Here is a 16,413-nt window from a genome sequence, read left to right on the forward strand (position 1 = left end):
CTTTTAGTCCAGATGTACTTTTTCCGTCAACTTGTGACAGTGAATTGTTTTCGTGAAAGAGGACTTTTTTCTTTTCGCTTTGTGCCTGTTTTTGATCGATTTCTGCCTTCAAACATGCTAATAATACTATATAATATTTACTACTGAGGGTTATTTCTTTAGATAATCAATGAACAATTACACATTTGGAAATACAGACCAAAACCTTGCCTGCTGATGTTTGCATCTTTGGATATTTGAACAGGTTTCACTTACCAAATCGATTCCCAAGTGAAGTCGCGGATCTATATTTCAATCATTATCACAAAAAAAATTAACTTTTTCTTGCATTAAAACAGTTGCAAATTGTGCTCTGAATCGTCAATATTCATGCAAAATGGTGAATAGATTACTTTTATATATCTTTAACTACTTTGCTATCTCACGCAAATTCAATTTGTTTGTAGACTTTTTTCTCCCCCAGGATAACCGCCAAATTTGAGCAACCTGAGCATTCAGTATCATTTGAAATCAGCATACCACCTCATAACTACCATTTCTGAATAAAACTTGTCAAATTATTGCTTCATTTGAACAGTATCATTCCTCCCTGCCATCAGAAAGCAATGTTTTATTGACACACAAAACTCAGATTTCTACTGTTTTGAAAATTTGGAATGGTTTCAACTTAAATTGTAATTTGTAAACTAATAATCCGATTTGACTCAAATTTTGACATATGCCATTTAAATGTTTGTACTTTATGAATATATATATAACACATACACATACATAAATGCATACACATGCACCGACATTAGCTGGTCGCCTTGTCATAAGACACGTCCAAATATGATATCTAAATTTATGCAGATTTCATACTTTTTATTATAGAGTCAATTCTTTATCAGTATCTGCTACTATTAAAAAAAAAAAAAAAAAAATGCTTACATTTAAAAAATGAAAACAAGATTTTCTTTTCAGGTTGGATAAAATTGTTGAAACAATTTATTTTTTCTACAATTATACATAATTCTGCAATCAAAATTTTCAGCTTAGCAAATCAGGTTCATCTTCAGTTAGTTTAGATTCTTCACTATTCGCATTTGCAAGTTGAAATAGTTTTTCAAGGTTTAACTGGGTCGAAATGAGTATCTGAAATATAAAAAAAAGATGTCAAAGACAAAAACAGTTCAATAGAACTGATTCTCATTTCATTTTCATAAAAATTCTAATAAAAATAATAAAATTAGCAATCAATATCGTTCAGTTGACAGATTTATTACAAAAACATATGCACAAAAATAAGCATCATTATAATTAGTGTTGAGATGATTAATTGACATCAGAAATCGAGAAAACCAAAACTTTTTGTGGGTATCAGAATCAGATAAATTTTAACCTAATTTTTAATTCCAAAACCGATTGGTTTTAAACAGCTAGTATATATATAATTTATAGATCACAATAACTAATTAAGCTAAAACAACCTGAAAAATTTCTTGGAAAAAAACAATGGCACAAGTTAAAAATATAGATGAAGATCAAAAATATGAGTTTATTAAAATTTTGAATACAATACATAAACGAAAAAAAAAAAATTCAAGTTTGTTAAATTAAAATAAAATTTATGTTTATATTTAATAGTAAATGAGGACTGCTATCTCCACTCTCTCCCCTCCAAAAAAGAAAAAGAGAGATGATTTTAGAATCGAAATTAGCCATGGTATTCAATTCAATTATCAAAATTAGCAATGGTATTTAATTATGGACACTGCTTGACTATAAAAATGATCTTAGAATGTAAATCCATTTACTTAGTATGCTGATTTCCTATTGAAAGAAAAACTTTTCTGTGCAACTTTCTTACTATAAGAGTACTTTGATACTTACTCTATATCTATCTTGACTAAGTGTACATATCTAAAGGTAATTTTCAAAAAAATAAGGTTTTCAACTCCAGGGAGAAAGAGAGAAAGACCATTTGAATAACAAATTACTTACGTTCTCTTTTAGCTCTGATTGCATTCCACTTTTCCCAATTGGCAGGTTGATTTGCTATGGAAAGAAAAGAAAATGCAAACTGTAAAGACCAAAGATTTTTTTTTAGATAAATTCTTAAAATACAAATTTAAAATATTCTCCTTTGTAAGATTCAGAGTTTAATATTTCTTATGAATGACTCCATCTGGTCAGGAATGGTGCGCAGTCAGAAAAATATGCTGGATTTCAGTGGTTATTTTCAGGAACTCATTTTGTCAATATGATAAAAATTAGTCTACAGTTTGCTGAAATTAAAACATTCAATTTTTGTTCAAAATCCACTAAAAAATAAATAAATTCTATCAGAAGGGTATTAGGGATTTCTTTTTCAGATGAACCACAGTTGTAACACTGTTTCTGATGCCAAATGGGCAACCATGGTGAATCAAGTGTCATTGATACTTGTTAAGAATTCTAAATGTTCCAAATTTTAGCATATCAGAAAAAATTAATCTCAATAAAGTAGAACTGACAATTTGCAACAAAAGTCTGACTAGCAACCATGGAAATCTCAGCGATCAGTCATCAGTTGTATCTTGAAAAAAAATTTAAAACAAGCTTTGTTTTTCTTTGTTAGTTTAGTCTTGACAACAAAGTTTAAGAAAGCAGAAAAGATTGCCATTATGTTTGTTTCGCTGGATTGGAGCGAGGGGAAGAAACAGACCTCCTGCATAGTTTGGTAATAAAGTTCTTGAGAGAGAGAAAGTGAAAGAGATTTGAGAGGAAGAGAGAGAGAGAAAAGAAAAAAGAGAAGGGAGGGAAGAAGAGGTAAGAGAAGAGAGGAGGAAGTGCTAATCTCAGTGACATAGAGGCAGAATTAGTGGTTTGCATAAAAACCAGATGCTGACAAATCAGAGCATCTTTTTCCCCAACATGCAGGTCTCCGTGAACGTAATGAAAACCGATAATTTTAAAATTCCTAATTACGATAAAGCTATTTGAAGGAATATGATTTCAGTTAAAATAATCCTGCACCCAGAGATAGTTTGTGTAGATTAAATCCAGAAGGGGGAACTCAACCATGTCTGACAATGAATGGCCAGCCAACATGTTAAAATTTTTGCCACACAGACTTAGGATCGCGTGTATTTTGTGCACTCTGAGCTTCAGAATGGTAAATTCCAGTGACCAATGAATGATGCTTTCAAGTGTAACCAGACAATCACATGATGAAGTTAAAAGTGTAACCATGCGGACTTAGGGTTAGTGCACATTGTCTTGCCTGTGTGCAAGACTTGCTCATGAAGGGAATACATTTATGGTCCCATGACGCAAGGCCATATGTAACCCAACCCATTTGGTTTACATAGTGACAAAATAAATATTATGAAAGTTAAACAATGGTGTAAAAAACACAAACTCAGAATGAACATCGATCTTGGAGGGATTGAAAGATTGTCAGAATGTGGTGCTATCACACTAAAATCGGTTGTAAAACCATTCAGTATTGGAAGGAACACTGAATAGAAAATTTCTTCAAGATATATTGATGCCAATGAATGCTTTGAACTGGAAACACCCTACAGTTGATAGAAGACAAACTACCATTCACAGCTGGAAAGATTATATTTAAAGCCCCCCAACAGTCAAAAGGTGACCCAAAATGAAAACTTATAAATAAATAAGCAGCAAAAACGTTTTTGTTTTCATTTTATTTCTGGAATAGTTTGTGCAATCGCCATTCAGTTGTTATAAAACGTTACCAGATTTTACAGAGTGAAGATTTCTGCCATGGGGACCCGATTTATGGTATCACTGAATCCTTTAATAAAATTTTTATTATACCATGAATGAAAATTATTTTCAAAATTGTGCTATTCTAAACCATATTTTATAAAGTGTTTATATACACTTTCAATTTATTTAAAATCTTTTTCAGTAATTGAGAAATGAAGTTAATAAATTTTTTACTCATATATTTTAAAAGAATGTTTACATTTTTTTTTTGTATTTTAGAAATGTCCAACTTGACATATGAAAAAAAAAATAAATAAAAATTTATATCAGTCAAATTGTTATCCTTGTGAACTGATGTAATTTTATTCTTAAAATTGTTTGTTTTGGAGTTGTTTTTTGGTAAATTTTTAAATTGACAACTTTTATAGGTTTTTGGGTATGCTGAAAATGAATAACACATTCAAATTTGGGGCAAACAAGTAATTTTTTGGATATTAAGACATTTTTTCTAATGAATGTCAGTAGTGGTCGCTATTCTTAACATGAGAAGGGCGTTTTGTAACACACATGCGCATTAGTGCTTGTTCAGTTAGGGAAAAACATGGCCGCCAATGAAAACATAAAGGATTACATTGGCTAATAAAGGTCTTAATATCCAGAAAACTATTTGTCTGTCCCAAATTTAAATGTGATATTCGTTTCCAGCATACTCGAAAACCTATAAAAGTCATCAAATTAATGAATACAGAGTTGCCGTTAAAGTAAATTTTTTTTTCTTTTTTCCAGTAAAACAGTTTTTTTTGTTTTTTTTTAAAAGATCATGAATATACAAATATAGAAAATATTTTGGGTCAATATAACTAAAAATGTAACATATTTTCATTATCAAAGTATGTTTATTTAAGAGAGAAATCATACTAATTTTTTATTTTTATCAAAATGACACTTACCAGTGCAATGGCTTTAACAGTTTACAGAAAAAAAAACTTTTGCTTGAATGAAACAATGTTTATGACACAATCAGAACCCAGAAAATGAACTTGTCCATCTAAACACACTAAAGTATCTCAGCCTGCTTATATGCAAACTCTTTCTATCCAATTAATTTTAGCTCAACTGATCAAACAGCTGAACACTGCCTACCAAAGTCAAGATTTATTATAAAATACCATGAAAATATTTTAAATAAATTAGTGTCAACATTTCAAACATCATATTCGGTTTAACATCCATTTTAAATATTGGCAGGTGGAGGATGGATTTAAGAAATGGACTTCCAAAGTAACCTATTTCTGGTCAGATCTTTGTCTATTAGGTCTACTGTTATCTCTTCCTCCCATATTTACCTTTCTCTACAAACTAAACATGTTACCCCAACTGTTCTACACCTACTAACCCAAGAACACTCATCAATTGTTCAACGTGGCCATACTATCAAATTTTACTCTTCTGCGCTCTATACTGGCCAGTTTTAATCTCCCTTTGAGGTCATCAGACTACTGTGACTTGCATCACACATCCATCATACCATTTTGGTTCCCCGATTTATCAGTGAGGGACCTATGTTTTTAGTTGCATCCGTGCTTCCGTTAATCCGGACGATTGCCAGATATCCGTCCATTAGTTTTTCCTGAAATTTTGCCACAAATTGTATTTCATTAAATAGATGTGTACAGTAAAAAAAAAAAAAAAAAATGTTTTTATAAAAATTCCTGTTGCGCCCCCAAAGGTTCAATGCCCCAAAATGGCCAAAAATTACATGTTTTGCCCCATAACTTTTGATCGATCCATTAGATTTTTTTGAAACTTGGCCAAAATGTGGAGTCCATTGTTCTTAATATAAATCCAGTATGGGTGACCCTGGCAAAATTCTGGTTCGCATCCCCGGGGACTTTTAGTGCTAAAAACGCGTCTTTTTTCATATTTCTCAACAAAAACTTGATATGGCTGACTATATAGTGTTTTCTCATGGTGGTCAACTCAAATATACATGTGTTAAGGCATGAAACTGCACTGTTATCCATTTACACTGGGATTCGGTGTCCTCAGAGGCTCAAAAATGCTCCAAAAAATCACACTTTTTGCCTCATAGCATCCATCCATTAGATTTTCCTGAAACTTGGCCAAAATGTGGAGGCTATTGTTCTTAATATAAATTCAGTGTGGGTGACCCTTCCAAAATTATTGTTCACATCCCTCTGGTACTTTTAGGGCTAAAAAAAAAAAAAAAAAAAAAAAAAAAAGCCTTTTTGGAACTCTTTTTTCATATTAGTCAAGAACTTGATATGCATGTCTATATAGTAGTTTTCCATGGTGCTGAATTCAAATATACATGTCTTAAGGTGTGAAACTGCATCGTTTGTCCAGTTTCCCAGGAGCTCAAAAGAGGTCACAAATGCCCCAAAATTGCAAAAATTGACTTTTCACCCCATCCATTAGATTTTTCTGAAACTTGGCTAAAATGTGAAGGCAAGGTTGGCCCTTCACAATTCTCACATTCATCATTTCTTCACTATTTTTGTGGCGCCATCTCACATGCAGCACAAGAGGGGGAACCACACACACGCAGCTTGTTTCTCTATGCAGTGCATATTCACTGGCCAGGTTTTAGTTAAACACATTGCACTGTGTATACATGCTTGACAGATTTTTCCCTTGGTCAACTGCAGTGGTAATGCTCAATTGGTTAGAAATGATAGCTTCCCGAGAGAAAGAAAAGGAAAAGTGACTCACCAAATTGATGGATTTTGATATAAAGTGGGGTTGTAATGAGGACTGCATAAGCCACGTAACGCATGAATCTGGCATTTGTCCAGTGATACTTCCATGGGAAGCGCATCACTTTGGCACTCATTGTGTATGGGTACCTCATTTCGGAGGCCAATTTTGCTTCTGAAAAACAAAGAACAAAAATTCTTAAACTGTGTCCATTCAATCTGTGGGGTTGCTATTTCAGATTTAAGCAGTTTAGTTGAAAGCAAGTATATATATATGAAATACACAGAATTAAATTTTCTACTGAACTCTACTAGTTTTCATCTGTGAAACAATTTACAAGATGTTTACCATAAAAAAAAAGTTTACAATAGTTAACCGGGGAAAAAAAAAAAAAAAAAAATGGTTCAAAGAAATATTAAACAAATATATGCTACCAAAGGCAAGAAAATTTACTTTTCTACCTACGTGCCTATTTTAAAAAATTTTTATTTGGTGTTTTAAAGTATTTTTTTTTTTTTTTTCAAACAAAAAATTAAATCATATTTTACATTAGCTTGAAAACGAAACTGGATGACAGAACTTGAACAGCTTTCTTGGAAGTTAAATATACTTTTTGTACTTTTCTCCTTTCAATTAGGTAGAAAAGTAAGGCATTTGGGATAGTTATTTGTCAACAATATATTTCACCTCGAAATGCATTAAGCAAACTTCATGAAATTTTGGTTCCACCATCTTGAAAATAACTGTAACCCATTCAAATTTAGACTCGTTACAAAAATCCAATAAAAACAGTTTTAAATAAAAATAAAAAAAAATGCAGGTAGGTAAAAATAACTTTCCTTGCCTTTGGTAACATGTGTTGCCTATTGGTTTCTTTCACTCTTTTAACTAGTATAAACCATCACTAAACAATTTGATAAATTGTTTCCACACGTTAAAAAGAGTTTGGTAGAGAATTTTATTCCAATACGTTTTATATAAATAATGCTTTGTTTTTTCCTAACAACTTTGAGTGTTACTATTCTGTACTTTTTACTACAATGCTTTGAATGACGTTATCATTCACTAAAAGTTAAAATTTATATAAACTTTAAAAGGTAAAATACAAATTTATTTCAGGACAAACAATCAATTTTGGTAAAATCACCCAAATTATTATTTTTTTTTTTACTTAAATTTATTTTTCTATTAAAAATATCAGTGAAGTTGACGATAAATTGCTATTTAACAATTCTATTAAACACAAACTGCCCGTGCCCTACCCCCTACATATTCCGTCTGTCATTTTTTTTATTGCCACCAGATTTATGATTTAAAATCGGCATTTTTTTTTTTTTTTTTTTTGTAAATAAAATTTGATCAGAAACATTAACTAGAATATACTGTTTGTTATAAGTCAATTTCGCCAGAAAATAAAAACTGATTCGAAAAAGTTGTCAAAAAAACAAATATATAACAAATAAATGTTATCAACGGCAAGATAAGTTACTTTTATGCCAAACTGGATATATTTTTTGTGTTTTTATTCAATGTAACATTTATTCAGATGTATTGGAACATTCAAGATGGTGTCTGATTCTTTCTTTAACACGGTAAGTTTGGGAAAAGGTGTTATAAATAAAAAACAATAAAATATTGTTAAAAACTCGCTCAATATATGTTACCGTGACATAGGTTGACATATATTCGGTGGGTTTTTAATAGTATTTTGTATAGTTTTTTATTTATAACACCTTTTTCCAAACTTACGGTGTTAAAGAGGGTGCGAGACGCCATCTTGAATTTTCGAATACATCGGTAAACACTGTTTTTCGAACTGAATAAATATGTTACATTGAATAAAAACACAAAAAATATATCCAGTTTGGCAGAAAAGTAACTTATCTTGCCTTTGATAACATTTATTTGTTATATATTTGTTTTTTGACAACTTTTTCGAATCTATGTGTACAGTAATACAAACCCTAAAAACTTAACCGGAAAATATAATTGCCATCTTTAAAAAAAAGTCAATTTCATAACTTTAATGAAAGAGAACCATTTTTTAAGGATTACAAAAAAAAAAAAAATCACTAAGAAAAAAAAAAGAAGAGTTATCGCCCTTAACCCTCAAGGTCTAAGTAAATCTAACTTGAACTTCTTAATGTGTTAATGAATAAATCCATTTAATATTAAATAATTTGAGTGATTATATCGAGATTATTCGAATAAATATACTAAACCTAAAAATTCAATAAAAATATTAGAATTGTTCGTTCTGAACGGCCACCAGCTCTTTTTGACCTTCAATGATTTATTGAGTTGACGTGAACAAAATAACATTGCTGGGTTTTTTTTTTGTTTTTTTTTTTTTTATATAAGAATAAGAATTGATAATTTTTAAAACAAGCAACATGATCGGGAAATTGTAGTCTAAAACAATTTATTTTAGTTTTTTCACCTATTCTCATTTCCCAATATATTATTTTTGTGCAAAATACTGTAAGTAACAGTATTTAGAAATCCATTCTTAAAATAGGGAGGGGGGGTGTTTTGTAACTACTTTCACCTAACAATTTAATAAAAAGATACCGTAAAAATTGAATTTAACTTGAAAATTCTATTTAAAAATAAATAAATAAATAGCACGGTCCGTATTACTCTGCATGGAGTACCGAATAATATAACAAGAAAACTTTTATTTCAATCAGTCATCAAAATAATGTTAAAAAGGCAAATAAAATAAGATGAAACGGCGAAACAAACGCTATATTTTTATGGGTTGAGTAACGAAAGCAAAATGAACAAAATGATTTTCGGAAAGTGTTTTGTACTATATGGGATGTGTGCGAAAGATCCGGACGAAAACTCGCATTTATTTTGTTCATATCAAGAATGAGAGACATAAGAATAACCGGTAAATATGATACTCCACCCTCGAAAATTCCTTTAAAATTACCACTCATAGGTTTTCGAGGTCGCTGAAAACGAAAATAACGTTTAAAATTACGGCAAATGGGTAGTTTCCAAGATATGAAGAAATGTTAGTTTTAAAAAAGAAAATCCTTTAAAATTACAACTAACGTTTAAAATTCCAAGATATAAGTAGTTTCCAAGAAATGCACTCACTTTATGGTCATCTTATTTTTTAGGGGTGGGTGCCGGTTTTTCGTTCTTTTTTTTGGAGGGGTATATTCAATTATAGAACTTTTATAGTTTTTTTAACAGGTGCTTATGCAGTTTAATTAACTGTTTTAACGTAAGTAACGCGCCGACATTAACCGAGCAGTAGAACTGCTTAATATTTTACAAAAATTCTGTTTACATTAGGTGGGAGGCGGTGGAGAGGGGCGGAGTGTTGTGGCGGCCGCGTGGAATAATTCTTCATATTTACCGAATAAACCTATTTTGCGTTTGTCAAATTTTGATAACATTACCTTTTTTTGACAAGATGCTTTACTTCTACATACAACGCCTGGTAATTCCAAATGGTTACACCCGATACTACCCAGACTCAACGTCACTTATATCCGGTGATATAACAAGAACTTGTATCAACATAAATCTTCCTTCTTTTGGAAAACAAATAAAAGACCTTTTCAGTTTTCAGACTAGTTCTTGATCAGGAAGGAGAAACCTTGACAGGGTGGCATTTTTATTTTTGTTCCCAATTTAGAGAGCCCTCTTTCAAGAGCTGGGCTAACGGTTTACCTTTGCCCTCATGGGGAGGCAAGTAAATAGAGACAACAAATAACGGTACTCATGCAGAGAGTGATCCGTGCTGAAATAACGTTTTTAAAAAGCCATTCTTAACATGGTGCGGGGGGGGGTGTACCTATTCTGTACTTTAACCTTACAATTGAATAAAAAAACAAAACTTTAATTAAACGTGGAAATACGATTTAAAAAATAGTGCGGATCATTCTCTGCATTAGCACCCAAATAACATCTTGGATTCACTTCTCCAGAATTTGAACTGGAATGTTTTTTTTTTTGTTTTTTTGTGCTTATGTACTTATGTTACCGTGCTAGCTTTTAAATAGTATTTTCAAGTTAAACTGAAGTTTCACGATATTTTTTAATTGTTAGGTGAAAGTACAGAAGTTACAAAACACCCACTCCATGTTAAGAATGACTTTCAAAATAAATTTCAGCGCGGTAACATAAGTGCTTTTTTTTTTTTATTATTATTCTAATCTCAGTTTTAGGTGAAAGTCGGTTCGGTTCAAATACTGTAGAAGCACATTTTTATCCGGCCGAAATTCAAAGTCTCTTTGATCTGTTTGGGCAGACCATTCTCCTGAGCAATCTCGGAGGGATTTATTACCTTTTATGTTATTTTTTCCCTCATCTGTGAAGGAAGGTTTGCTGACGGGACTGGATATACAAGTTGTTTACTGTTCTGACCTCACCTTTTATGGGGAGAGAGGAGCTGAACTTTCCTTCATATTAAAAATCGACCTTGTGAAGAGTCAAGTAAATAGGGACAAATACTGATACTTCTGCAGTTTACAGACCGTGTTGAAATAATTAACATGTGAGGGGGAACTTTAATTGTGATTAAATTGAAAATCCTATCTACAAAAAAATAAATAAATAAATAATAGCACATAAAACAGTAAACTGCAGAAATTAAGAGAAAAAAAAACGAAAAAAATTACGAAAAAGTATTTTTGGTATTTTTTTTTTCTAGGTTATAAATCAATAAATGACCTTTTTATTCAGTTCGTTTTTATTAAATAGAAAATTAAAATGTCTACAAAAAGCAAACATATTAAAGGTAAAACATCAAAGTTGTTTTATAGAATAGTGGCGCCTTTTAGAAATACCAATTTCTCTTTAAAGAACACAAATGACATTGGCCTAAACTTTCATTCCCAACAGAAATGATATTCTATCTCAAAACTTCAAATCACTTTTAAATGTATAAAATCCCTATTCACTTGAATCCCCACGAGGTCAAAGTTATACACAAGGTCGATTTTTAATACGAGGAGAATGTGGCACTCGGTATTGGATCAAAAATTAAAATTGCCTCAGTCTAGAAGGATTTCTCTTTCGCTAAGAATAAAACAGATATTACTTTGATTCCAGTTTGAACGCCGGACACTTAATGGCCGTGTGAAATTCGAAAATAATTTAGAAGTCTTTAAACTATTCATTCTAGCTAAAATTGAAAGTTGTAGGCTAAAATCATGAAGGATTTTTTTGCTTCTAAACTAAAGAAAAAGTATTTCTCAAGAATGCCAACATTTTTTTTTAATAATTAATATCTCAATAAGTAATGTACAAGAAAATAATCATTTAATATCGCTATTTTTTTCTTTTAATAATAATAATTGTAGACTTTCTCACTCTTACCTGTGGTCTTCATGGTGGTGACCTTGGTTATCCTAACTGAAGAAGACCGGAATTACAAACGAAAACGAGTTTCATTCAAAGGGCAGACAACTGTGCAGTTTTTTCCCCCACCGGAAGTAGTAGAGTTTCTCAGACTAAGGGAGATAATTTCAATTTTTCACTTCCCGAACAAAGGTACGTATTTAATCAGCAGACGGCGGCCATTTTTTTTCTGTCGGCAACTTACTTGTGCTGTGTCACGCTGTTTTGGTGTGACCGAAAAAAACAATTTTTTCCTTCCATTGCGCTGATAAAACGAAGAAAAAGAAATTAACCATGAAGATGAGAAACCATATGACCTCTGCCTCTGGAGTAATATCCCTGCTTGACGAACCGGACGAACAATTAAAGGTATTTGCTCTTGAAAAGCTAAACAAAATTGTTGATGTGTTTTGGGCCGAGATAGCCGAGGCTGTTATGAAAATTGAGGTTTTGCATGAAAGCCGTGAATTCCGTTGTCGGGATATGGCTGCTCTGGTCGCCTCTAAAGTCTATTATCATCTTGGGGCTTATGAGGATTCTCTAAAATTTGCCCTGGGTGCCTTGAGTCTGTTTGATGTTACTGATACATCGGAGTACGTTTCAACCATAAAGGCCAAATGTATGGACCAATATACAAAGCTTCGCGTCGTCCATGCTGAGGACCAAGCCGATACGAAGATGATCGATTCCCGACTCGAAGCTATTGTTAACCGAATGTTTCAAATGTGCTTTGAAGATAAACAATATAAGCAAGTTGTCGGAATCGCCCTGGAAACTAGAAGGATTGATATGTTTGAGAAGGCTATTGTCGAGTCGGACGACTCCTCCGTCATGCTGGCGTACAGTTTAAAGGTTTGTTTATCCTTAATTATGAGTCGCCATTTTCGCAACGATGTGCTCCGTGTGCTAACCAAACTTTATATGGGTCTGAAGTCTCCGGACTACATCAGCGTCTGCCAATGCTACATCTTCCTGGACGACCACAAGTCGGTGGCAGATATCTTGGAGAACCTGATTAAAGGCGACGAAGAATCCCAGCTGAAAGCCCTTCAGATCGCGTTTGATCTATACGAGAGCGCCACCCAACAGTTCTTGCAACAAGTCCAAAACTGGCTCCGGGCAGTCGCTCCAGCCCCTCTACCATCATCAAAGAAAATATCAGAAGAAAGCAAACAACCGCCGAGTGGGGGCGAGGCAAAGGATGAAAAGATGGATGTTGATGAAGAAAAAACTGAAAGCTCAGATCAAGCTGCAACAGCAACAGCTGATGGTGCTTCAGCGGCTGATACTGGATCTTCGTCAGAATCGACTAGTACTACATCCGCCCAATCATTAACAGAAGAGCAGAAACAACTACAAGAACGCCTGGTCAAGCTCTATACCATCCTCGGAGGAGAGACGACGATTGGATTACACTTACAATTCTTAATCCGCAACAATAAAACGGATTCCTTGATCTTAAAGAATACGAAAGATGCCGTCAGAAACTCTTTGTGCCACTCCGCCACGGTTATAGCCAATTCCTTCATGCACTGCGGCACAACATGCGACCAGTTCTTGCGTGACAACCTCGAGTGGCTAGCTCGTGCCACTAACTGGGCTAAGTTCACTGCAACGGCAAGTCTGGGTGTTATTCATAAGGGTCATGAAAAAGAAGCCTTGAATCTAATGTCTACATATCTACCCAAAGATTCCAGCCCCGGATCGGCCTATTCCGAAGGAGGAGGATTATATGCGCTGGGGTTGATCCATGCCAATCATGGTGGAGAGATCGTGGAATATCTTCATAACCAACTAAAAGACGCTTCGAACGAAATGGTCCGCCATGGCGGTTGTCTAGGCCTTGGTCTAGCTGCAATGGGCACTGCCCAACAGGACATCTTTGAACAGCTAAAGGTAAACCTTTATCAAGATGATGCTGTGACTGGAGAAGCTGCTGGTCTGGCTATGGGTCTTGTAATGTTGGGAACTAAAAATAGCGATGCCATTCAGGATATGGTTGCCTATGCTCAGGACACTCAACACGAGAAAATTCTGCGTGGTCTTGCTGTCGGTATTGCCTTAACAATGTATGGACGCCTGGAAGAAGCTGACGATCTGATTAACACTTTATCCCAGGATAAAGATCCGATTTTGAGATGGTCGGGGATGTACACGTTAGCCATGGCATATTGTGGATCTGGCAACAATCAAGCAATCCGAAAACTCCTGCATATTGCCGTCAGTGATGTCAATGATGATGTAAGACGTGTTGCAGTTACGTCCATTGGTTTCCTCCTTTTCCGCACACCAGAGAAGTGTCCCCAGGTTGTATCTCTTTTATCTGAAAGTTATAATCCACACGTGAGATTTGGTGCTGCCATGGCTCTTGGTATCGCTTGTGCTGGAACCGGTCTAAAAGAAGCTATCAGTTTACTAGAGCCGATGACGAATGATCCAATTAATTATGTAAGACAAGGCGCGCTAATTGCTTCAGCCCTCGTCCTCATCCAACAGAATGAAGTCACCTGCCCCAAAGTGACACACTTCCGACAGCTCTACACAAAAGTCATCTCTGACAAACATGATGATGTCATGGCTAAGTTTGGAGCTATTCTTGCTCAGGGAATCTTAGATGCTGGCGGTAGGAACGTTACCATTTCCCTACAGTCTCGCACAGGGCACACAAATATGGAAGCCGTCGTTGGTATGTTAGTGTTCTGCCAATTCTGGTTTTGGTATCCCCTAACTCATTTCTTGTCCCTGGCATTCAAGCCAACTTGCATCATTGGGCTCAATAGTAGCCTAGGAATGCCAAAGGTCCAGTTTCGGTCAAATGCCAAGCCCTCCACATTTGCTTATCCTCCGCATCTGGAGGAGAAGAAAGACAAGACCAAGGAAAAAGTGAAAACAGCTGTGCTCAGTATCACGGCGAAACAGAAGAAGAAAGAAGCAGAAAAGAAAGAGAAGGAGGAGAAGATGGAGGTTGACGAAGCCAAGGTTGATGCTGAGACGGATAAGAAAACTGTCAAAGTAGAGGGTGGTAAAGATGACAAGAAAAAAGACGACAAAAAAGATGAAAAGAAAGACGACAAAACGGAAGAGACAAAAGAAACAAAAGAAGTTGAAAAGAAGCCTGAGCCTAATTTCGAATTGTTAGATAACCCTGGCCGTGCAATGCGAGCCCAGTTGCGAGTGATCAGTATGCCCGACTCCCCCAGATATACTCCGATGAAAGACGTTACAAGTGGTGGCATCATTATGCTACTGGATCGCAAGCCAGATGACCCTGAGGATCTTGTAGAACCTATCGCTGCTGGAGGACCGAAAGTCGAAGAAGAATCTGAGCCGGAACCACCAGAACCATTTGAATGGACTGAAGATTAAATATTTCATATTTTTTTTTTATCAAGAACAATCGTATACATATTAAGCTGAATTGAGTGAGCTTTTTAATGTATGACTGACATTAGACAAGCAACACTTCATTAACTTTTTTATGCAGCAACAAAAAAATTAATAACTACAAAAACAAGAGAAACTTGTATTTCATTTTGCCTTTTTTGTTGATTTAAGTTCTATTTAATTTTTTTTCTTCTTAACCTTAATTTCCACATTTGATTAAAAACAAAATAACTCATCATTTCTTGTGCGATACGAATATAATAATAAAGTTATTTTCATTCTCATTCTTTGATCATCAGATACGACATCTGTGCATGTGAAAATTAATGTTTTCCTTTGCCTCAGGAGCACAAATGAACCAAAATACTTGACTTCTGCTGCTAAACTTTAATAATCCAAGCCAGATATTATTTCCCATTCAGCCATTGAAACAAAAATGACTAATTTCAAAATGTTATAATGTAAACAAATTTTTAATCTATAAGTAATGGATTAAAATGACCGACTTTTGATTACTATGGAGACAATTTGAAATCTTTAAAATAATTTTAAAGCTTTTAAACTGCTAATAGAAGGCAATATCTGGTTTGAATGATTCAAGTATATTTTGTTTATGTCTATAAATCTATGAGTGCATTAATTTTTATTCGTACACATCTGTCGTATCAAAGAACATTTTTTTTTTCTTAAAATAGTAAAAAGTGGAAAGCAACAACAAAAAAAAACTGATTTAGGGGAAAGAACTTTTGTTTAAATTTCAAAAACCACTGTTAATTGGAATAAAAAAAAAAAGCACAAGAAAATATTTTGAATTTTTATCTAAATTTTTTTTTTTTTTTTTTAAACTAATAATCTAAGTTAAGCATTAAAGATTGCAGCCAGAGCAAAATGAGAGAGAAAAAATCCTGTAGTGAGTCTTGGGTTTACTTTTGGCAGCATTGGAACTCTTGCTTCTTTTATTTTGTTTATTTGTCCTCACATTCTATAAGCAATGGTCTTACAAAGGGGGAAAAAATTGTTGTTTTCTGGGTCAGAACCTATACATCTAATATTTATTGTTGACCAGTTTGTTTTTTTTTGTTTTTGTTTTTAGCTTCTTACATCAAGCGGCTTCATGCATTGTATGAAGCGATTTCCAATAAAAAAAACTAGTTTTGTTTTTGTTAAATATTTAAAAAAAAAAATATATATATGGAGTGATGCTTATGTTATGCGAGTCCATCTGTCTGGAGATAAAGGAACCAACATAAG

At 33.7% G+C, this 16,413-nt stretch overlaps 2 protein-coding genes across 2 annotated transcripts; one reads left to right on the top strand and one right to left on the bottom strand.

Annotated features, from left to right (window-relative positions):
• Positions 1-951: 951 nt before the first annotated feature.
• On the bottom strand, positions 952-11,911 carry LOC145260488 (uncharacterized). The gene is made up of 4 exons (XM_080118599.1): positions 11,758-11,911; positions 6,433-6,591; positions 1,984-2,037; positions 952-1,134 (listed from the first exon to the last, which is right to left on the bottom strand). Exons 1-4 carry the CDS (start codon positions 11,768-11,770, stop codon positions 1,106-1,108), a joined length of 255 nt encoding a protein of 84 aa, XP_079974725.1. The 5' UTR covers positions 11,771-11,911; the 3' UTR covers positions 952-1,105.
• A 161-nt stretch (positions 11,912-12,072) lies between these two features.
• LOC145260487 (26S proteasome non-ATPase regulatory subunit 1-like) lies at positions 12,073-15,980 on the top strand. Its single transcript, XM_080118598.1, has one exon. The coding sequence runs from the start codon at positions 12,073-12,075 to the stop codon at positions 15,142-15,144; it is 3,072 nt and encodes a 1,023-aa protein (XP_079974724.1). The 3' UTR covers positions 15,145-15,980.
• The last annotated feature ends 433 nt before the right edge of the window (positions 15,981-16,413 follow it).

This window comes from Euprymna scolopes, chromosome 36 (assembly GCF_053919585.1).
Source record: "Euprymna scolopes isolate OS-2025 chromosome 36, ASM5391958v1, whole genome shotgun sequence".
NCBI classification, from domain to species: Eukaryota; Metazoa; Mollusca; class Cephalopoda; order Sepiida; family Sepiolidae; genus Euprymna; species Euprymna scolopes.